This window comes from Curcuma longa, chromosome 11 (assembly GCF_044706935.1).
Source record: "Curcuma longa cultivar G26 ecotype Majalengka, Jawa Barat chromosome 11, ITB_CL_G26_1.1, whole genome shotgun sequence".
Classification (NCBI taxonomy): domain Eukaryota; kingdom Viridiplantae; phylum Streptophyta; class Magnoliopsida; order Zingiberales; family Zingiberaceae; genus Curcuma; species Curcuma longa.
In genome coordinates, this window is record NC_133871.1 from 31698400 (window position 1) to 31722110 (window position 23711).

Genomic DNA, 23711 nt, shown 5'->3' on the forward strand with positions numbered 1-23711 from the left:
TCCCTATCAATGTTTCAGAATTTATAATGAAATAACATTCTTGTAGTCGAGGCCATAACATTTATGGACCAAAATTTATAAATTAAGACATCTTGTTTCAGAAATTCACTCCTATATTCTCTAGAGAACCTAATAAATGTTTCTGTAATAGAACTTATTTCTCTCTTGTTTTTTTTATGTAGGAGGAGAAGGGCCCTAGTTTATTTCCCACTTTCTATTTCATAATTAACTTTCATTGTATGGTATTCTTCCAAATGTTCTAGGATTTCTGTGCATGACTAAGTGGATCAACTATTCTTCCTCTTGCAATCTATTCTTCTAGTCTTGCATGGTATGCGTCTAAAGATCCTTATTTGAGTATGAATGTTCTGAATGAACACTAGTAACTCAAGAGTAGATTGAATCTTCTTGAAGATCCCAAGTTCTCTTGATTTATCCCTTGTGACGCTACACATAGGTTGGAATCAAGCTTGAACGCCGGCTACAACTTGTTATTTCTTGGTCAAAAGCTCTTTACAAGCGAACTAGATAGTCCATACGTAGTTTACTCACATCATCTCTCTGTGATGTTGCTCCAAAGCATAAGCATCAAATTACAATTCACATTCAATCTTTTATAGCTTTCACAACTTCCATGTCTTTGACTTCTATACCATCCTCAATGATGCCGCCTAATTACTCTTGCCTTGAAGTCTTCATATAGCTTGCCCAAAGACACTTGTGTCTAAGTCTTCAACCTCTCGACCAAAGATGTTTGTCTCAAAATTTTCAATAACTCTATGCTCCTTGTTCTAAAGTTCACTTTGCTTAGAATTTTCAATTTTTTTTGATGTCTTATACCATCTTTCACCAATCACCTTCGACTTCACCTCATTGTAGACCTTCGATTCATCGAACCACTTGACTACATCAAGTCAGTTATCAACTCAACTCAACCATGCTGACTCACGAGCTCTCTGAGCTCCATACACATACTTGATGCACATATTAGTACTATATACAAATCTAACTTAAATTCTTTGTCAATACAACAAAACAATCTAGTCACATGGAACCATTTGGGTGCATCATTGCACCAAAAATAACATCAGTATAGTTGTAGTGTTTTGAGCATCTGCCTTCTGCTTTTCTTATTGATTCCTTCTTTAGGAGTCTGCAGTTCCTATTGAAGTGTCCAAGTTCTTCACAGTGAAAGTACTTTTTTTTCTACTCTTTCATCTGCTGCCTGCCTGATCCTTACCCTTAGGTTCCTTGTCATTTTTCCTATCCCTCTCCTTTGTAACAAGTGTCTCATCTCTTGGACCTATAAGGAAACTGTTATGTTCCTTCCTTCTGGACTGGATTCTTCATTCAGAATGTTTTCTTTAACTATGGTACCGAGTTACTCAGAGTGATAACAAGCATCTTCACACTATCCAACAATGAGCTAAGCAATATTAGTGTCTTATCTCATTGTCTAGAACAGGCTTTGCTATAGAATACTCAGTGATAACATTCTCATATCTACTGTAGAATACTTATCTATTACTAAAGATATATTATCAGAACCTACTAAATAATTGGAATTCATGGTTTGTTTTTGTTGTTGTATATCTTTATGCCACATGTAGTTCATGAAAGTTGAAGCTTGAGAGTATCTTTATATGGATGACCGTGTTGATCCCTGTGCTCTCAAAATCCTTCCCAACACTTGTGTAGGTGTTTAGGTTCAGCCAGATATGTATTAATTACCAACAAAGAGAAAGACTTAGCTAATCAGTTCTCCAATGCCTAACAATAATTCTCCCAAATTAACTCAGCGTAGTGAGTTAGAGTGAAAAATAGATATGATAAACGGAGTAGCTAGTCAGAAAGAAAGTATGAAAGTCCACTCTTAACAAAGTGAGGCTTAACTATTATAATGCTCCCTCCTGGACCTTACCAAGTAGAATCTGACTCTTATTTCCACTGTTGCAGGGTCGGTTTGTAAAGAGAAAAGATGGCAATGTGGACCACTCTTGATTCAAAGGAAAGAAAGATAAACAAGTTGCAAGATTTAGGTTCAGCTTTGCTATGTGTAAAGAATTAGCTTTGTGCTGAAATGCTCCTGTTTCAGCAAACTAGATTAGAAAATCATAAACACTACATGCTTTCAGGTAAAGATTTCATCAAATTATTAAGAGACCAGCTCAAGATTGTGTATTAGACGGGTCTTGACGAATGACCCAACATCACAAGTGGTTCGAGTACCATGGACGGATGAAGTGCCCTGCGTGAGAATCAAATCCTTATTGTATGAGAGCATGTTTTACTTTTCACCATCGCACCAAGTCCCAAGAGACTAATGTATAGTATATTAGAAACTTGAATTTGGAGGTGGGTGACTATTTGATTGTTGAGGATGTAAGTGGACATGGAAAGATGCTTTGAATGATTAAAATACTATAATATACTTGAATATTTATTAAACTCAATTAAGAAATCGATTTTGAATTTCAATTCAATCCAACAATCATCTAGTAAACAAATTTGATTTGATTAAGCTTATTATAGAAATGATGGGGTGGTTGATTGAAACAAAAACTGTTGTTTAACCACGTAAACGTTAGATTAATGAATGAATAAGACAAGTTATTGGAGGACGAAACCTATTTGATTAGATTAACTATAAATAATGAGAACAGAAAAAGGGCATGGTTCAATTCATCTGATGTGATTAACGAAGAGAGTGCAAATATTACTAATTTAAAATTCCACTTCAAAATAAATAAATATTTTACTTTAGGTTTTATAAATGGATCGCCTGTGATGCATGACCGCAAACCTACTCACTCAAAAGTCAAGTCTATAAGAAATTATTATCTTTTGCCCCCACAAAGTTTCATTTATTATTTGTTTTGAACTTTTTTATTTATAATTTTATATCATATTAGGATTAGGTTGTATTCTTTACGTCACAATGGTTGCTTTTCTTAATTTTGATAAAAGTTAGGTTAAAAAAAGAAAAATCGTTAATAAAGAAGCCAAATGTAAGGCGAAGAACAAGAGATTCCAAGCTGCGTAAGAAAACAAGAATAAAGGAAGAGATAAAATAGTGATCTCGAAGATGTGCATGCTGCATTCATCATCAAGTAGGCAGCAGTGGGCCAGTGAAAGAGATTTAAATTAGCAGCCTTTTTTTTTTCTTCCATTCTTCAAAAAAAAAATTCTAGAATCCTTTTATTTTTATTTTTCCAAAATTTCAATATGGAAATTGGCATATGTATAAGATATGTGATGATTTGGAAAAGTAATATTCCATCGAATCTTCGTTTTGATGCTTCAATTCAAAGGTCGTGCATGACAACTGGAAAGGAAATTTGAAAAATAAAAATAAAAATCTGTACGACGAAAAACGTGGTGCGCCCGTTGCCGTTTTCGAAATCTGGGTCTGGAAAATGTCGCTCATCTCTGATTGGTTGCATGTACCGGACAGGTTTGCATAAAGTAATCCTCAGACACACCAGACCTGATCAAATCAACGATCGGCGGGGATTGCTAGGTGCGGCTGATCGATCAATGGGCGCACAAACAACGCAACGGACGCCCCTTGACGCCGTCTGACTTGTTGCGCAAGAAAAGGTAGCGCACTTGGTGACGCCGACCTCGTCGGGTATATAATAAGCGAGTCCCTTCATCCAAACCCGCCCACAACATTTCTTTCCTTTTGTCCTCTCTACGGTGTTCCTCTCCTCTGCGATCGCAATGGGTGTGTACTCGAACTAGTCTGAGGACTCTTTTATTTTGATCTTTACTCATGCGGATCTTGACTGTCTGTGTTTTCTTTTGTGATTTTGCTCTCCGATGCAGCTGCAAAGATTAAGATCGGGATCAACGGTCGGTTTGCTATCCTTGTTCGTTTGAATTTTTTTCATTTTCAATTTCTGGTTGAAGCGGGTAACCTTTGGAGAAGCTTTGCGAGTGATTTCTGATCAGATATTGTGATCCTGGATAGGGTTCGGAAGGATCGGGAGGCTAGTTGCTAGAGTCGCTCTCCAGAGTGATGATGTTGAGCTGGTGGCTGTCAATGACCCCTTCATCACCACCGATTATATGGTAACGTTTTTGTCATAGTATTTCATTTCTATGATTTGTCAGATCTAGTGATATTTCGTCATTTGTGATTGTTCTTGTTTATTCAATTGGCTGGATCAACTGCATGCCTCGATGTCTTTCTAGCGAGCTATGTGCGATTTGTCTAGGTGGATCCGATCCACCTTCTCGGTGCAAATTTGATGATGTGGTCCGGTATTCTTATTGGTTTAGAAATTCTTTTATTTGTCCTTTTTTTGTTAGGTTTGCACCTCTATCTACCATCCGTATTTCCTGTTTCCACAAATGTTAGCTTTTGCATATACTCGTCCTATGTGTAATAGTAAATTATGATTAGGCTTTGAATATTGATCTGGCGTTTAAACAATAGTTCTATTGCTTAATGTTGTCTTTTTCTCATCAGATTTAGAATGCTTTTCTTGTTTGCCTTCGACTAGCCTTCCATGCTCTGTGTCATCAATATTTCAAAATTTTAATTTATTTTAAGGGGCATATTTTTTGCTCGAGAAGTTTTCTTATCTTATTCTTGGCTTTGGAAGATTGTCCTTTCAAATGACTCTGATCTGGTTCCATTCTTTTTTTTTTTAGTTGCGGTGTTCAGTTGTTCTTCTGACGCCCAATATGCAGTCAATGTTCTATCTTTTTATTCATTTAAGTGTAGTATTTTAACTTTTTTGATGCATCACAGACGTACATGTTTAAATATGATACCGTTCATGGATCATGGAAGCATCACGAGATCAAGGTCAAGGACTCTAAGACTCTTCTCTTCGGAGAGAAAGAGGTTGCCATTTTTGGAATTAGGTAGTCCAATTTTTTAATCTCATCGTGGTATTCCCTGTCTTGCCTGAGATGTTTTTGGCCATATATTTAACTTGTTTTCATTTCAGAAACCCTGAAGAGATTCCGTGGGGTGAGACAGGTGCTGAGTATGTTGTTGAATCCACCGGTGTTTTCACGGACAAGGACAAGGCTGCTGCTCACCTTAAGGTAACAATGATTTTTTTTTCGTGTGGATTAACTCGTATGCTTGGTTGTTTCTACCTTGAAAATGCGTATAGTGGATTAATCTTATTGGTATGGATGATTGTCGGTATCTACTTGTGAATAGGAAGCTTCTCATGTTCATATAATTATTAAGTTGTTTGTCATTGTTAAGTTTGTGGTAGTTTAGCTTTTGCATATTTGTGATGCACTATTTGTGAAAATGCAGCAAACACAGCAATATAGTTAGATACTATGTTAGTGCAGCAAGGAAATATGATAACTATCATTGATTTTTTTGTTTGTATAATGATGATCATGTATGTAGTAGCTTTTTGCCCCCGAGGCATAGTTTAGTTGGTTACGATGGAACAGACTTGCTAAAGTGGGCAAAGGTCGAATCTCGACGAAGCTAAGGCAATGTTCCTCCGTCGTGACTAACTACAGCTTCCCGATTTATCTTTTCACATATGATCGTGGGGCTGACCGTGTGGAGGGTGGTGAATTCCATCTTTTGCTGAAATGTATGTAGTAGCTTTAAATTTCTACTTGTTATTTCTACATATAGTTTAATATTGAATTTTGCCTCATTTTTGATGCCAAATATGCAATTTCATTAATTTACAGTTTATATCTAAATTAGTTACAATCTATTCTTTCTATTTGTAATCATGTTTTCTATTTTTTAAAATTTATTGTAGTTGTAATTTTATTTTTTCATTACTGGATCTTTTGCATGAAACTGTCTTCATGCATTGTGACTGACGGGATTTTCCTGTTTTATGAATTTCGTTTCTTGTACAGGGTGGTGCTAAGAAGGTCATCATTTCTGCTCCCAGCAAGGATGCTCCTATGTTTGTTGTAGGCGTAAATGAAAAGGAGTACAAGCCTGATATTGATATTGTCTCCAATGCAAGCTGCACCACCAACTGTCTTGCTCCTTTGGCTAAGGTAACTCATCCTGTAAAATGGGTTGTCTCATCTTTTATCTTGTGTAATGTTAATTTATGGTCTTATTTTTCTAATGTCCTAGGTTATCCATGACAACTTTGGGATAGTAGAGGGTTTGATGACCACGGTTCATGCCATCACTGGTGATGCTTCTTGGTCCTGCTTAAATATGTGTTTACTGTTCAAATTAATAACATGAATTTGTAATGTGGGCTTTAATTTTTCTTTTTCAGCCACTCAAAAGACGGTTGATGGACCCTCTAGCAAGGATTGGAGAGGTGGACGTGCTGCCAGCTTCAACATCATTCCAAGCAGTACCGGTGCTGCCAAGGTATTCAGTTCATTTGGTTTATGAGCTTTTGTTTTTACATGCTAAACATATAGCCAACTAGTTCAACCTTGGTTGGAAGCATTAACCTGATATATGCATCAATAAATATGTTTTACACTTAATATGCAAATCTATGTACCATCCAATAGAGCTGCCCGTTTTGATCGAATTCTTTGATTCAATTTGGCAAACAATATTTAATGTAAAAGATGATCTATCTTTTTGAAATACTTCAATTTGTTTGCTTATACCTTGGCCTTGAATTCGGTTAATTCACTCTGACTGTTCTGGCGCTAGAAAAACTAAATCCATTTGGTAATATGCAGGCTGTCGGGAAAGTGCTTCCTGCTTTGAATGGAAAGTTAACTGGCATGTCATTCCGTGTTCCAACTGTTGACGTATCTGTTGTGGATCTCACTGTCCGGCTAGAGAAAACAGCAACCTATGATGAGATCAAAGCAACTATTAAGTAATCCAGACATTTCTTAGACGACTATAACTACATCTATTTTTTTGTCATTATTATTTGGAAGACGGAGAGAAGCCATTGAAAATTCATGTTCCATGCTATTTTAACCATTACTTAGTAAACGACTGCATCTTCTAATAGTCTAGGAATATGCTTTTGGTAATTAATTGTGAATTCTAATTTCTTGCATGACAGGAAGGAATCTGAAGGAAATCTAAAGGGCATCTTAGGGTATGTGGAGGAGGACTTGGTCTCCTCTGACTTTGTTGGTGACAGCAGGTATTTTCTTTGCTCAATCTTAGTTGATGCATCATTCACTGATATTTATGAATCTGATATTAGTTTTGTAAGCGTATAATTATTTGATTCCTAAACTGGTATAGGTCGAGCATATTTGATGCCAAGGCAGGAATTGCCCTGAATGGAAATTTTGTCAAGCTTGTGTCCTGGTACGACAATGAGTGGGGCTACAGGTAATTAATTGTCAAACTCTACGTTAATACAATATTCCTTAGATATTACGTGTAATATCCTGTTTAATTATGAGATCTTTAATTTGTAACTTGTTCTTATTTGCAGTTCACGGGTTGTCGATTTGATTCGCCACATGAACAAGTCCAAGTAAAATCCTTTGCGGTTCTGGTTGCCATTTCAAGTTCCCAAGTTTGTGTTGTTCAGAATAATAAATTTGGCAATGTTGTTTTTTGTTAATTATTTGGGTATAAGTTGGTCTAGGCGTTGCATGCCTTTTCTTAATCTCGAGTTGTTAATTACTCGGCTTGATACAATAAGCTGAAACTTTAGCCTGTTTTGAGACTCTTCTAACGCAGAATTTAATTTTTATGGCCTTTTCTTCCATAATGGTGTTGAGACAGTAGAGATTATGTTTCTTACATGTAAGAACACTTGCTTTGGAATTGTGACTTCTGTCTCTTTACATTTAGTTCTCATATCTTCATATATGTTTATTCAAAAACATTCTCTTCACCATGTTCTAGATTTCTCCACATTGTTTACCTTATTAGCAACAAAATTATGAAAAATTAATTTGACCTCACCGTACTTCCCAAGTGCTTGCTCGGGGGATCCTTGCCACTTTTGATTTACTAACCAAGTGTGGTTTCCTTTTATGAGTGTGTTCATGCCTGTGTAATTCTTGTCGTGGCGATCTCCAAAGAGCAGTGTTAGGCTGTGAAATTACAGTTCTTCCCGTGTGCTTCTTTTCCCCATCTAGTCCGCGGGGCTTCTTCCCCAAACTAGTCCGCGTGGCTCGGTTGGCTTCTGTTTGCTGATATGAAACACAACTATTCTCTCCACTGCCTTCTTGTCCATGCCGTCAACCGCCTTGCTGTCTCCATATTTGCAGATGGAATTTGCGCTTCGCCTAAGCTTATGAGAGCTGCTTCTTAATTTGTGGTAGCTTTCTACCTTGATGTGCCCATTTGCAAGCATCTTCCAATCCATACATCAATGTCCGTAGCTCTGCTTCGACATAAAGCCTCCGTTCCATTCCTCGACACTATCCCACAGATCCATCCTTGCTACACTTGAGAACGGTGCCAACGTTGTTCCGTCTTTGGTTTACATGTTTCACCTTTCGTGACCTTCATCCTTCAGTACCTAATCCGGTTTGCTGTGCTTCCAGTTGTTCTATATTCTTGTATCAGTCTTAGGATTATCATCTCTGGCCTGTCCGTCGGCCAGTGGAATTAGACAAATTGACTGTGCCACCCCCAAAGCAAAACAAGCAAGTAGCAGTAAATTTACGGCCAATCATTTTCTCCTTGGGTCAGTGTATGCCCAATCTAATCACTCAACTCGGTTTCCCCAAACAAAGACCGATTATCTACGTGAAGAACTCCTCGCCAGGTCTACCTTGTGTATGCACAACTCTTAAAACATGCATGCTTGTCTCTTCTAGGCTTCTACATGATTTGCAGTAACTTTCCCATGAGATGCTTAGCCTATGCCTTTCATAGGAAAACTCTTTGTTGTTGTGGATCAGGCAGGACACTTCCACACTGATGAAACAGAGAAGAATAGAAAAGAGAAGAAAGTGAAGAAAAATAATTGCTCGATTGACTATTAGGTATATTTATATAAATTGTCTAATTAATAGATAAAAAATATTATGATAAATATGATGATCGTGAATATGATCTAGAATATTAATATTAATAAGTTGCGATTGCAGTACCTAAATGTTTTATCATTTCCTTTTTATTTTTTTATTAATCCCTTTTTATTAGAATATCATCCCAAACAGGATCTTATCTCTTTTATTTATATTTTCTATAGAGAAGAAGACAACTGTAAGAGACGAAGAGTCTCCTCCATGAGACCTATTTAAAATAAGTAGAAGGTGAGAAGAAGAAACTTACAATAACAGACCGGTGAAGAAGCTGCAACCTTTCTATATATAACCATGGTATCATTATTATCTTACACATTTATCCATGAACACTCAGGTGATTTTTTTTTTTAATTTTCACTTCTTTTTAACTTAAATATTAAATCCCAAATTTTAAATCATAAAAAAAGTAACATTAAGTGTCAAGGTAACATTTCACTCTTTAAAGCCACTTTAGAATTAGTTTACAGCTAATACAAGAAAGTAGCAGCCCAATTTCACACTAAATTACTTAACATACTGCTAAAATAAAACGTCTGTTAGTTGCAAACTGACGATAATTACACTTCAACTAGCATGGTGAAGATTCATCTGCTAATTCTTCCTGGGCTATCGACAAAAATCCAACTGTGTAAGGATGAGCTTTCTCACCTTTGAAAATTATTTTGCTTCCCTATACTATACATTCCAAAACTCAAGCTTGGCAAATGAGGAGCATCATTGGTTTTAGATGCAAATCTTATATATCTGTGAACAAGAAATCAATTCAATCTTACTGCGCAGTTGCATTGAAATTGAACAAATGGCATGCTTCTGACACTTAAAATGTATTTTAGATCATCATCTGCTAATCACAATAATCATAGATATCAATAATTACCGAGTCATTTAAAACGTGAACTATTATTCATTTACGCTTAGGCATTAAGTTCATGTCTAAGAACCTAAGTAATGAGAAATAGACAGTATGATAGTCATATTAATACAAAAAGTACGTACTATTACATTAATTAGCCCTTCTCCAATATGATCCTCACAAAAGTAGCCATATGGATACCAAGTACAAGATTAGTTATAGACAAGGATCAAGAGGAGATAACAAAATATTATATATCTATATATATAGATAGATAGCTAATCGACTTTGATCATCGACAACTTATGCATCATGCATCTTCTTCATCATTCTCATCAGCCTCTACATCGATGCTACTGTTCCCTCTCATGCTACATGCTCCACTCATCTTCTCCAAGCCATTCCTTCTTTGTCGCAATTTCGCAGCGTTTCTACTGCTCAATGCTCGCGGCTCTGTTGGTTGTCGAACCTTTACTCCTCGAATCATCTACAAATTGTCAATAATGCACAACATTGTCCCTCAATATCGCAATAAGTTGCTTGAGATAGTTGGGTAATGCTTTGTATGAAGAAGCATGGAATGAATTTTTTCTGTTTGTGTGAATAGAAGTTGGACGAGAAACCATATTGCCAATGAAGTTCAAAGGTACGTACGAAGAGCATAATGAAGACAATGTGACTTACATATTTGCCGCACTTGACATCCGAGTAGATGACGATGAAGTCGCCTTCCTGCAAACCGTTCGACCTCACAAAATCTCCTGAATTCTCTTCACCATTAGCGTAAGATACTAAATTATCCCCTGGTGAACCAAAAACAGAAGAAAATGGCATGCACTTTAACTAATCACCTGTATTTTCCAAGAGATACATTCTGCTCTTGTTGTTTGGCCAGAATCTGCAGTTAACAAAGATAATTGTTCAAAGTGAAGCCCAGTTTTAACATCATTAGGCACGTAAATTAACTATCAATTATATGTACGTACCTATATCGCATGTTCCAGACCTTCGATGTGCCGATATCCTCCATTGGAATGGAGATTCCATCCCTTGCATCTAGCTCTGGCAAGTGAGTCTCTGCCTCCTTCTGTTCGACAACGTATATCAGATTCCAAAAGGGAACTCGGTGTTCATGAACAAAATTTATAATTTTTCTTTTTCTGATGAACATGAAAACAAAACTGATATGTAAAAGGATCATCAGCTATGTAGAAGTGATATAGTGAGCTCACTTTCGGCAATACGATGCGACCCAGACTACCCACATCGCTCTGCTTCAACACCTTCTGCAACAGAAATTTTAAGTTCTTCTCGCCCTTCCAACCCTGCGAAGTCCACCAAAATTTTGCTGGTTAAATTCCAAGTTTCTTTAGTTTAATTTCATAACAATTTATGATAAAATTACGGAAATATTAGTTAACCTGACGCTTCTGATAGCCGGGAGCATGCTGATCAGACGATTTCTGCTGTAGTTGAGCTGCCGGCGGCGGTTGCATGCTTGCGGAAATCGGCGTTTCGTGGGCCGCCGCCGCGGCAGCCGGCATGCTGTTCCAAAAGGTCCAGTTCCTTCCATTTATAGAATGAGTTGATCCGGTGTCTCCAACGTCTTGGTTTCCGCCACCGGCGAGCTGCGGTTGGTTATTATGATGGTTCCGGTGGGCGAAACGGCGCTGTCGCGCCATCCTTTTTTTCCTCGCTTCCTTGGTGGCTGAAGACGCAACACCGACGCCTCCGAGCCTTTGTCCCGTGCCCCGGTGGTACATCGCGTGGAAATGATTCACGAATCCACCGGAATACTGCGGAGGCACTACGGAAGGGAACGATGAAAACTGAGGCGGCAATGCTGGCCATGGCCCAGCGGCGGTGACGTCGAGGAAATCTATGGCTGGTGAAAACGGCTGGCTGTTCACCACTACGCTGCCGTTGGGAGCAGTGGAGCAATGGCGATATCCACAAGGACCGGCTACCAATGCACTAGGATACGACATCTCGTCGCCGTCACCAACGGCGGCGAGCAAGGTCTGCTGCGGATTCGCGGCTCCCGGAATCCATGACGCGCCGCCGCGGTCGATCTGGTTAGGGTTAGGGTTAGAAACGACGGGGCGCTTGCGTTGGAGGTGGTTGTTCTGCACCCATGTGAGTATGAGGCGGAGAAGCTGGGTGCGGCCCTGCTGAGTCCGGCCGAGCCGCCGGGCGGCGCACTCAATGGTGGAGCGCTTGAGCTTTATGCTGCGGAGGTCCTCCGGCGAGATGGCGTCCCTGTTGTTCTTCAACCAGTCCAAGAATATCCTCGCCGGCTCATGCTCTGAGTTATTATTACAGCTACCCTGCTCCTGCTGCTCCGGCATCAGTACTCCTACTTCATCTCGTCCATGCGTCGCCTCCGCCTCATCGGCTTGGAGAAGAGAGGAGGGATCCCACGAGGGGTCGTCCACGTCGATGGACAGGTCGAAGAGATCTATGTCCTCCTCGTCGAGGACGTCAACATCGAGCTGCTCGACATCGATGGGGAAATCGTCGCCTCCGCCCGATTGTTCGTGCTCGACCACCGAGGTTGACGTCGCTACGGCGGCATCCTCGGGCTGCGGATGGCCCACGTCGTCGAAGCCGACGCCAACTCCATCGGCGACCTGTAAGAAGGTCCAGGAGTCTACTGAGGAAGAGGAGGAGGAAGAGGAAGAGGCGGCAGCCGCATGCAGGGTGGTGGAACCGGCGCCGGAGGAAGGGGAGGGGGAGGAAATGCACGGGAAGTAGGGCATGGCAGAGAAGGCGTCCTCGGAGAAGATAAGATCGTCGCCGTAGACATCGAGCATGATCTCGTCGGGGTCTCGCAGTACGGCCTGATCCTGATCTGCTACATGATCATCCGCCATATTGCTTGCTACTTTTCCCTCTTCATGATCGCTATGCATGCAACTCTTGCACTCCATGTCCATGGCAGGATGAGGTCTGTCGATCTAGTCACACACGCACATTATATAAAGCAGTGATTAGGGAACAAGTCAAGAACAGAGATGAATTAACTGAGTGAAAGGATAGGATATGCAAGTACATCACAACAAAGGAAACCTGAGAAGGGAAGTACATCATGGACCCGGCATGGGTTTGGACAATATATAATTAATATATATATATATATATATATATATATGAATTAATGCTTGATTCTAGGAAGCAGATAAAGAGGATAGCGATACAAAGCATAGTGGAATTAGTTATCTATATAAGCAAAATGTTGTGTGTGGACTTGATGCTTGCCTATGGTATGTATACATTATCCATCCAACAACCTCTCTAATTAATTATTCTTTAACTATGTGAGAAAAACAGACAGTCTGTTTTAATCGATGAATTGCCAGAATTCGTGGATGCCTTATTAAATGTAAATGCAATATGCGACGCCCCAGGTCGATGCCCCGGACTGAGCGCCCGCGAGAGCCCAACGACAAACGTCGAAGCCTCATTGGCGGCCGCGGGCGGCGAGTCAGCGGACCCGCCCTGCCCGTACACCAGATCCCGTCGTCGCCCGAGGCGGAGCCACGACGTACGCGTGGCGGCCCACCGACGACTGCTTTACTGCCAGCGCTAGCTGGCCTGCGGACGAGTTGCCGGCCGCCATTGGACTTCAGGCTCGCGCGCGCGGCGGTGGAGGTGGAAGAGCGGGGTCACGTGGCGGGGACGTGTATGGGGTGTCGTGCGGCGTGTCGTCGGCTAATTAACTCACATCTAGCTGTCTAAATGTCTAGATGCCCCGCGAGGCCGCTCCGCAACAAGCTTCCTTCGTCATCCATCCTTGACAACCTAGCTAGCTCCGTCCCGGTGCATTCATGAATCATGGCAATTACTATATTATATCATCTTTTATTATCCGAATTAAAATTTCAAATTCGATAGCAAGGAATCGCATCGCATTTAATTGTTTATTAATGAACTCAAGACGATCGCAGCTTTAAGTTTATTAATTAATTTTTCAGCCACTTTTATCAACGGAGCAATCTTGTCACTGCGTCCGTGGAGCCAAAGCCAGCTGCCTCCCTGCCACAAGCTTTGCCGCCATTCGGAGGCTTAGACGGCGGGGTCGCCACGCGTCCAACGCTTTATGACGTCGGCAATCATTATATCTTCCTGAGTCGAGCCCTTCTTCCTCTCTTCTTATCCACGCCCTAGCTACTTCTTATTATATATGCACTCTCGCCTTTGGTGATCTTCGTACTTCCATGGAGAAAATAATTGATAATTAAAGAATGAATGTTTACTGATGAGCCAATCATGGATTTCCTCGAGATGGAGAGCATAATTGGTGAATCGAGGAATCTACTGCATGTCATAATGGAGAAGAGCCAGCCAGCCAAACAGCAGGTACTTACATATTTGATGGAGAAGACACAGAAATAACAGATCGATGTAGTATATATATCAAGAAACAAATTAACTTGGCTAGTTGGACGTACCTTAATCGATCTTAACAAATTAATTAACAAGATCATGCATGGATTTGGCTTCCACAGATCGAAGTAATGGGTTTTGTTCAGCCCAAATATTGCATGCTAGCCACTGCACAGGTCCAGAACAAAACCTATATCACACCTAATTAATATCGATCGACATATTAGAGCCATGATTTTACTATATGAATAATGAATTTATATAATTTCAACTTAATTACAACTTAATTTTCTTTAAAAACAAACTGCATGTTCTATGGACAATATTAATGCATGCATTATCAAGTTCGTGTTCACCCACGTGCGCTCATAAACATTCCTTCACAACAGCTCAGAGTAGGACGAACACTCCACTAATCCATCAAATTTAATTAATGATAATTAAGATGCATGGATAAACTCTAGTGAGATTAGTGGCCACAGTTTTTCATTTGTCATTTGTGTGGGGCCTCGACTTTGATATGCTAATTAATGCTCATGCTTCGCTTTGAGATCGCAAGGAAGTGCACGATGCATGGGTGTCCCAATCGGAATGGTTAAGCTATCAAGGTCTGATAGGAAACCCTAATTGGAAATGTTTGAAGCATGCCATTGAGTGTGGCAAGCTGATCCTTTAATTTCCACATCACTTCATGCATTCATCCTCATGCATCATGATTGACTGACTTTTGTACCAAGTCACAATTTATATATATATATATATATATATATAGATGATACTTCATTTAAGTATTTACTAGTTATTCTATTAATTATTTTCATCACTTCCATTGTTTTTTTTCAATTGAACAATTAATAGAATAAAGATATATCAATTTTTCTTTTTGCTTGAAAAACCTTTTTTTTTAAAAAAAAAAATCTTTGTGATGTATTTCTTTCAACATTAGCTTTACCTAAAGCTCTCAACATAAAAGGCAAGATATAGATGACTTAAAAGGTGTTTAGTTGGAGAGAAAGTTTAGGGAAAGAAAGAAAATATGGCCAACTTGTATTTCTCATTCATATAAGCTATTGTTAACAACATTAGCAAACATGAAGACTTTTTTTCTAGGAGTATGGTTCTTATGTTTACACACTTCAAAAATTTTATTGTTTACTATCTTTCTTTCTTTCTTAGCAAATATTAATTAGGAGAAAAACAAATTTTATCTCTCTCTCTCTATATATATATATATTTAATTTTTTGCAAACCCAAAATAAATGAAATAAAAGCTTTTTTATATATCCACACAAAGTTTCAAAACTGAGCCCATCATCAAGCACGTCCCAATCGATCATGAATTAACCATTTTCATCCATGGACACAACCGGAGCAATCTCCCATTAATTAGCCAAATTAAAGCGATCCCTTTCCTAATTTCCTTTCTTCGAATAAACCACTCATGACTCCCAAGGACTGAGAGAAGCCACAAAATGATCTGGTGACCCGGTTTAATCGGGCGTGACATGAACCGGCGAACCAACACAATTGGAGTAATAGTGGTTGGGGTTGAGGTCTCATGATCTTTAATTATGATACGTACGTGTGCCACCAATTGATTGAGGTTGGACGTGAGACCAACCTAGACAATTATTCAGCACTAGTAGCCGTATTCGACCGAATATTAATTAATTAGTGGCACAAGACGACATGGTTCCCATCAAATAAACCCGGTCGGTCCGCTTCGTGGGTCATCTGAACCATGTGCCACCATGTGGTGGTTCGCCCTACTCGGTCCCACCTCACCACTTTTGGTTCCCAATCTAACGAAGAAAGATCGGGACATGTCGGCGGCACACTGATTTTTAAATATTTATAGATTGCTGTCCTTGTCTTATATATATATATACACGAATTTAGGTTATATATAATTAAGGCTCATAAGATATTTGACAAATTAAATTAAGATTCGTGCCATTAGACGAATCTTTCATTACGATCGAATTCATCTCGAAATCTAGTGTATAATTCGGAAACCACTTAATTAACTTGATCTATATATATAATAAAAACGAAAAAAAATAATAATATATAAGAAAGGCTTAATACGGTTGGTAGTTGTCGATGATCAATCAGTAGATGCAAAACGGACGTCCATGCACGCTTAATCCATCCATCTTCTCCGATCCGAATCTAATCACATCAGATGATCGATCACGAGAGGATGGATGGAGCAATTCTCGCCATCACCACCATCCGTTCCGTTTGGTTCCGCGCCTATCACGACACGTCCCTTTCGATCTCTCCACTGCTTTTCTATTCTCTTCTCCTTCACACGCAACTTATAATAAACACAAACCCACCCACGCCGCATCCTCTCTTTTCTACCTTCTTCAATTCTCCCAATATCGTCTTCCCTAGCTCCTCTTCGTTGCAGACGAATCGATCGCTGCGAATTAATCACGCTACACAGCTCCCGTGTGTAGTAGTAGTAGCTAGATATATGTATAGAAGCTTCAAGGATACCAAGAGTTCCTTCGGGAACCCTAACCCTAATTCCAAGCGCATGGTGGCTTTGCGCTTCCTCCGCGCCCTCTCCCTCGTCCGCCGCACCGGCCCGGAGGTCTCGCCCTCCTCCCGAGCGCGCGGAATCCGACGCGCCGCCTACGTCTGCATGGCCTACTCCACCGGGCCCCGCCGGGCCTGGAGTCGCGCCTTGCTCCGTAAACTCCTCCGTCGCCGACGACGTCCCTGCCGAGGTCTTCGGAGGCCGATCGCTGTGAGTCGGAGGCGCAGGCCAGTCGGCGGTGGCGACCAATTGGAGGTCGCGCTCCGGCGGTTGGTGCCCGGCGGAGGCGGCATGGAGTACTGCAGGTTGCTCGAAGAGACTGCTGACTACGTGAAGTGCCTGGCCATGCAGGTAAGGCTCATGCAGAGCATTGTGGATTCTGCGTCTCATGTTAAGTCGATCAATTAGTCATCATGGATGTCAAGATTAGGGTTTAAAGCTTTTCAAAAATACATGGGTGCAGTTAGGGTTCCCAGCAGTGAATATTGAAAGAGGAAGAACAGGTTAACTTCCCTATGTAATTAATTAATTATATATCTCTGCATATAAGTCACTTAGTCGACACAAGGAGTTAATTATATATACGTGTCTTGTAAATTAATTTAATTAGTCATAAAGCTGTCAACAGAAAGCAAGAGAAAACATGAAGTATATATACTCCTGGTTTTGGTTCACAATTGTTCTTGAATGAAGGATTAAGTGCAAGAATTGATCGGACTTAGACTTGTTAATTGATTGATTTGTGAAGGTTTTGGCTGTTAATTAAGGATTAGTTGAGTGCATGTGCATGTGAGTTAGAGGTGGGCTGTCAATCCCTCTCCATACAATTAGGTTCGATTCTCTTGTTGCTGGATAATATCTTTCTTTCTTTCTTGCTTTATCTTTAAATAAAGTAATAACTACTTCTTTAAGCATATTAGTAATGATAAGGATATGTTCAAAATCTTCTTTTGGCCATCCTTTAGTTGAAAATTAAATTAAAAAGCACAATATTATATATGCCTTAGTGATTCTTTAGTTAATTGAAAATTAGATATGAAATAGAGATAATTCTCTGTCATTGTGGTTTATCTTAATTATATATCTCTTGTCCCACTCTCGATCTTCTCTCTTGTTGATATTTTTATGTAATTATAATATTGTTGATATTTTTATGGCTATACAAATATTGATAACATAATAATATTAATTTTACTGAATTACTTATTTTTATTGCACTCTTTTTTTCTGATCATAAATAATATATTATTTTGGACTTCAACTCCGAACTATACTAGCCACCATATATACATATGCTTATTTTTGAAACCTAGTGATTTTTTATATATAGATTAATTATTCTTGATTTTTCTTTCTTCTCTAACTCTATAAAGGTCTCATTGTAAATTAAATGCTTTTACTTTTATATTCTTGCTACACAAAGACTAAACCATGTATCATACTTGTTAACTATTTAATTAGTTTTATACAAAAATTAGATTAAAAAAAAACTTATTGCTAGTATAGGTGAGTTCATCCCACAGATTAGGTTGATCGACTTTGCGTTAGATAGTCACATGTGGCTAGAGTTAAGTGTAGATCGACAACTCATTTAGGGTCGAACCATGTCAAACATATAGGTTAACTAGTATAGCATCTTATATTATATCCTACTAGTGATCTTAGATAAATAGGCTAAAGGAGAGCACAATGTGTGAGCCCTAGTCAAACTAGTTCAAGGTAAATTAAAGTACAATGTAGCTAGTGAGGCATGATCAAGCTAGATCAAGGCAAATCACTTTTCTCTTGCCTTGAAGGTTCCTCGATTATAAAATCTATTAATTTTTTTATAAAAGATCCAGCTTGATCCAAGTGATGAAAATATGCTTGATACCTGAATCTAAACCTCAAAGTTTAGATTCTTTGAGAAATTCAAGCTACATTCATAAAATATTGCGCCCATGTATCATCCCAAAATTGGTATCGAATTGTCTAGCTCTTTGAGTGTGTAGTGGTAAAATACCCAGAGGATTAAATAAGAAAATTTGATTTGAATTTCAATGGGGACAAATATTTTGAAGATCAAAGAATCTCTGAATGTGCATAAATTGTACTCTGAATTGATAGCAGAGTCCCAAAACATAAAAGAGAAGAGAGACAAGTGTGTGTTCCATATCGCTTTCTGACGTAGAAATGATCCTGCAAAATGCTACAGCCCACCTCTAAAACTCACGTCTTTTCATAACCTGATGAACTGGGAGGATTCTTGAACTAGTTCTGGCAATTCGAATTACTCTGGAATCTTGAATTATATCCAGAAGAAAAACAAAAGGTGTGGTTCCCAACCCTGTCAAGTGTCTAACTTGGATTGTGGATGTTCTGATTGCTTAGGTCCAAATCAGGACATAATTTGAGCTTATCTTTTGTGGCTCAATGGGCCGCACTGTGCTGTCATATTTGTTGATGATGACCTGCAATTATAAAGAGGTAGGAAAGAAAGAAGAGAGTGAAGCACAATACACTTCCATGTCTTCATCCTGTTTCAGATACTGCAGACAATCAAAATAGAGTGACTACCCAAATGGAGCTCTCATATTAGGGAATGTCCAAAACAAAGCTTATGTTATATAAAACACTCAAGTCAAGCCTCTCACACCCATCTGAAATAGCTTGAAATTTTCCTCTCAGAAGTTAGTTTGAAATGTCACAGCAACTAGTTCTCAGAAACATGCTGTTACATGTCTTTCCTTTTCAGCAAAGCTTCATCTGTAAGGAAGAATTAGAAAGGAATAGATTCCAAAAGACAAGACAATTAGGCATCTAATATATGTCAGCCACTGGCAAAAGGATTGCATGGTTAGCTTGAAACTCAATGTAACTTCAAGTTACAATCTAGAAAAGAAATTTAAAGTAATCAAATAATAGTGGCACTCTATTTAGTACACCCTATCTAAGCATCAGAATACCTTTTGCTTTCCTGTTAAATAGATGAGAGTATTTTGAACAAGGAATAATACAATTGGCTACAAGTTAAATGAAATCACCTTTCTAATGACTGCAGAACTACATCTGATAACAAACCCCTCATCCTCATCATCTTACATCATGATAAAAATAGGGGAGTATTCTCCGACAAGAATAATGCCACGGTGCAAAGCTTCTTGCACTGGTTTTTTTCCTGTGTCCTATGTGCAAACATTGGGGCACCAAGATCAGATCTAAATGATTCATAGCTAAATTTTTGTGCAACCTGTTAGCCGACAGTCTGTAGCAAAGATTTCTAAGTCATTATTCTCCAATGTAAGAGGTTGATAATTAGCAGTAGCTACTTGCAAGTAGTTGATCACCAACTGAAGTTCAAGGTAAAATGAAATTCTTCTAGCTGTGCCCTATGTCCATACAAGTATCATTTTGTAGATCATTCTCCCAGAAAGTGCCTAGCTGAAACTTCAATAATCCTCTGATGTAGTATCAAATCCATAAACGAAAGGCTGAGGTGTGCTTCCAAAAAATTTTGGTTCCAGCATATTTAATGAGTTATGAATCTCCATGTCGTTAGGCAAGACACAATGGAGAGAAGTTCCTTGTCGAGGGTGGTTAAAATGTTGGGCTGTCACCTCTGAAGTCTACAATGAGTAAACTGAGTTCGGCATAGGTTCACAAGCTTGCTGCATCTGAACGTTAAGAAATTCTTCATCAAGCATTAACTAAAAGGTAGCATATGAACCAGTAAAAGTACAGGAAACTTACAACCTTGGGAAGGAGACTTTCCAAATTGAACTCTAATTGTGGATTTACAGTGGCAAGCTTCATAGATAGGAACTACAGGACATGTAAATAGCAGACTTTAGATGGTGGACATTTAAAAGGATTTGTCTATGAAGAATGCTCACTGTATATATCAAAACAATACCTCAACTTGGCACTGCAATGACTGAACATAGTTGATTATCTCATCAAGCATGATCGCCTTTCTGGTTACCTATAGAATGAGATCAAGTTCCTAAGAACCGAAAAGTTCTTAAAGTTTCAACATATATCACATCTAATTTCAAGCAAGTTATACCTTATTGCAGCCTGGAACCAGATCTTGCAGTAACTTCATCCTCTGGCTTATTTTCTCTCTTCTCACCTAAATGGAAACAAATACAACATCAATGAAGAAGAGCACAAAACCCAACAGTAATGGATGTTTTTAACCACATTAAAGACTAAAAATTTCATACTCTCTCAGCATGGGTATGGTTATCTGTTGCCTGGCCTTTTCTAGCCCTGACATGGATGTAGCCCTCGAGAAGCTCAGCAGACTTGGAAGAATTTTCCTTGCCTTGTTTCTGACCATCATATCCATTGCTGCTGCAACCACCGTTCTCCTCTTCCTTTGGTTTGACTGCATCAGTCTCAGTTCCTTTCTTCTCCATGAATCGGCATCTCTTTGCACTTGAATCTTCTTCCTTCATTGTCTGAAATTGTACAAAATTACATCCTTCTTTCCAGTTTATTCGCAATATACTGAACTGAAATCAATGAAAGAAGAGTCTTACATTGGAAGGATCTATGGAAGAACTGGCAATACCAGACCCCATTAGTTTGCCCTCTGGAGGTGCCTTTCGTTTCTTTGAAGGATCTGCTGAGCTTACTTCTCCACTTGCAGCTGGATCAGAAGCCGAAGATTCCTCTTTTCCACTCATCAATTCACCATTGTTTATGTCCAACCGCAATCTGCCCACCGCCGACGCGTCCTTTCTGCCCTCCGGCAGACCAATTTGGAGCACCGACACCCTTGACAGCTTTTGAGCGCCAAGAAGCCCAAGTTGAGCCGAATGGTGTCCATAACTCCGGCCGGAGAACTGATCTAGCTGTGATACCGGCGTCGGAATTCCAGACGATGGAAGGCCCTCGTTGGACTTCGGCATGGAGAGATCTAGTTTGTTTGGGGAATTGAATCGAACATCTATGAGGCGAGATTGCTGCGACGCTCCATCGTCGGCGCTCGTTAATCTTCCTCCCATGAGCTGGTGGAAGGCCATGCCGTCGGCAGCGGGCGTTGACCTCGACGGCACGATAGAGCTCATCGCGCGCCGACTCAAGATGACTGCCGGGGCCCTTCCCCTGGTTTCAGTTCAGGTCAAGCAGTTGATCCGGCTGCCCGCAATACATTTCCGGCGAGGTAAAGATCTCACCTTTCCTGCAGAAAATAGCTGAAAACAAGAAGAAACTCCGAATTCAGGAAATTCCACAGCTAAAGCGAGCAAAGACACTACAAAGTGGTGAAAAACCTCTGCTTTGGTAAAGCAGAGAGCTGACAAGGGACAAAGAAGTAGAACGCAGCAAAAGGAGGGAGCTTTATGGAGAAAATGTATAGGTAGTTGGTGTAAAAAGGAAGGGGAGAAAAGAAGGATTTCTGAATAGGTGAGGAAGCTGGAGGACAGAAGGAAAAAAAATGAAGCTGCTGGCTCTTTATGGTGGAAAGGTGGATGTCTCAAGATGCCGTTGCCATTGATAGAGGACAAGCTCGAGACAAAATGAAAACCTTTTTTTTTTTTTTTTGGCAAAATTTTAAAATTGAATTTGAATTTTTTTATTGATAAATTTAAATGCATTAAAGTAACATATCCCTTTATATACTTTAGTAAAAAGTGAAATCTGTCATTCTAACGACTTCATATAATCAATCTCACGATCATCTATGAAAAAATAAATTAAAAAATTATAATTAATCACGACAGATAAATTTTTCGTATACACAATAAAACTATATCAGTACTCCATCTCTCTCTAACCTCATCATATTACAAGTTGCTCATTAAATTTCATAAAAAATGTATATCTAATATTTAAAATAAAGAAAATAAGATATAATTTTATAAAATCTATTTTTTTTCTATAATATACAAAGGAACAACTTGTGATTTGTCATTCCAAATTGCCACACTACTTAAAAATGGGTTTCTATTTTTGGAGCTTGTCTTGTCCCCCTCATACATTTGTTTTCACTTAATTACCACTAAAAAAAGTTTTTATTTATGGTAACTTGTTTAAATGTCAACAAAGGAAAATGAAATATACTGCTTCAAGAATTATATAAATTTTATCTAAAAGAGTTAGAATATGGTTAATACATAGCCAAATTGACTAATGCTTTTTCTAAAACTAAAATGTCATTGTTGAGTTAAATATTAGATTTATAAATTATTTAAGTACTTAATATTAAATCTTAGTTAAAATTTCATTATGTGTTACTTTCATAATTGTAAAAGTATATCTAGTATATCTTTCATATTGTTATAATTATTTGTAGCCCCGGCCCATCTTAAACTTCTATTCTTATTTTGACATTCAATTATATTTTAATCAAAATTTAATAAAATGCCAAAATAAATTATACAATTATTGAAATTTTTAGAAAAAGGTGGTCATGTCTTAAAGGTGAGATTATTTCAAAGCAAATCATAAAAATAGAAATTTTTTAGGAATATTACCAAATGTGAAAAAAGACAATACTAAATTTGAACTCAAATCATCACAAATTAATCCAAAAAAATATTTATGCAATCACGCTTTTAATTCATGCAAAATTATCACTGATGTGACGATCAGTAACGTACCATACATATATTATTTTCTAATTTATATGTATTTTTTTAATCCAATCATCAGTTCTTACTATTCCTAAAAAATTTTATCCAAAAAAACAGTAACATAGTAAATTTGAACTCAAATCACATCACAAATCAATCCAAAAAAAATATTTATGCAGTACCCTTTTTAATTTATGCAAAATTTTCACTGATGTCACGATCAGTAACCTACTTTTTTTTTTCTAATTTGTATGTATTTTTTTTATAACTTAAATATTCAACTCAATTTTAAAAGTAGAATTAATTTTTAAAGTAAACGATTCAGTCCCAAACTATCTGCGTAAATTCGAAAAGTACAAACGTTATTTAAATTATCCATTTTGCTGTTTATCATCGCATTATGCTTGAGCATGCATTTGTTTTT

General features: G+C 38.5%; 3 protein-coding genes and 1 pseudogene across 3 annotated transcripts; 2 read left to right on the forward strand and 2 right to left on the reverse strand.

Annotated features, from left to right (window-relative positions):
- Nucleotides 1–3626: 3626 nt before the first annotated feature.
- Nucleotides 3627–7667, forward strand: LOC141838101 (glyceraldehyde-3-phosphate dehydrogenase 3, cytosolic). Its single transcript, XM_074725503.1, has 12 exons — nt 3627–3727; nt 3829–3855; nt 3974–4074; nt 4760–4875; nt 4962–5061; nt 5860–6006; nt 6089–6149; nt 6240–6337; nt 6664–6806; nt 7002–7085; nt 7190–7279; nt 7386–7667. Exons 1-12 carry the CDS (start codon nt 3724–3726, stop codon nt 7429–7431), a joined length of 1017 nt encoding a protein of 338 aa, XP_074581604.1. The 5' UTR covers nt 3627–3723; the 3' UTR covers nt 7432–7667.
- A 2436-nt stretch (nt 7668–10103) lies between these two features.
- Nucleotides 10104–12723, reverse strand: LOC141837586 (regulatory protein viviparous-1-like). Its single transcript, XM_074724968.1, has 6 exons — nt 11215–12723; nt 11026–11118; nt 10780–10880; nt 10645–10691; nt 10478–10554; nt 10104–10280 (listed from the first exon to the last, which is right to left on the reverse strand). Exons 1-6 carry the CDS (start codon nt 12721–12723, stop codon nt 10104–10106), a joined length of 2004 nt encoding a protein of 667 aa, XP_074581069.1.
- A 3797-nt stretch (nt 12724–16520) lies between these two features.
- Nucleotides 16521–17305, forward strand: LOC141841446 (transcription factor IBH1-like). The gene has a single exon (XM_074729621.1). It carries the CDS (start codon nt 16662–16664, stop codon nt 17133–17135), a length of 474 nt encoding a protein of 157 aa, XP_074585722.1. The 5' UTR covers nt 16521–16661; the 3' UTR covers nt 17136–17305.
- Nucleotides 17306–19796: 2491 nt separating this feature from the next.
- Nucleotides 19797–21866, reverse strand: LOC141842076 (uncharacterized; annotated as a pseudogene).
- Between the last annotated feature and the right edge of the window lie 1845 nt (nt 21867–23711).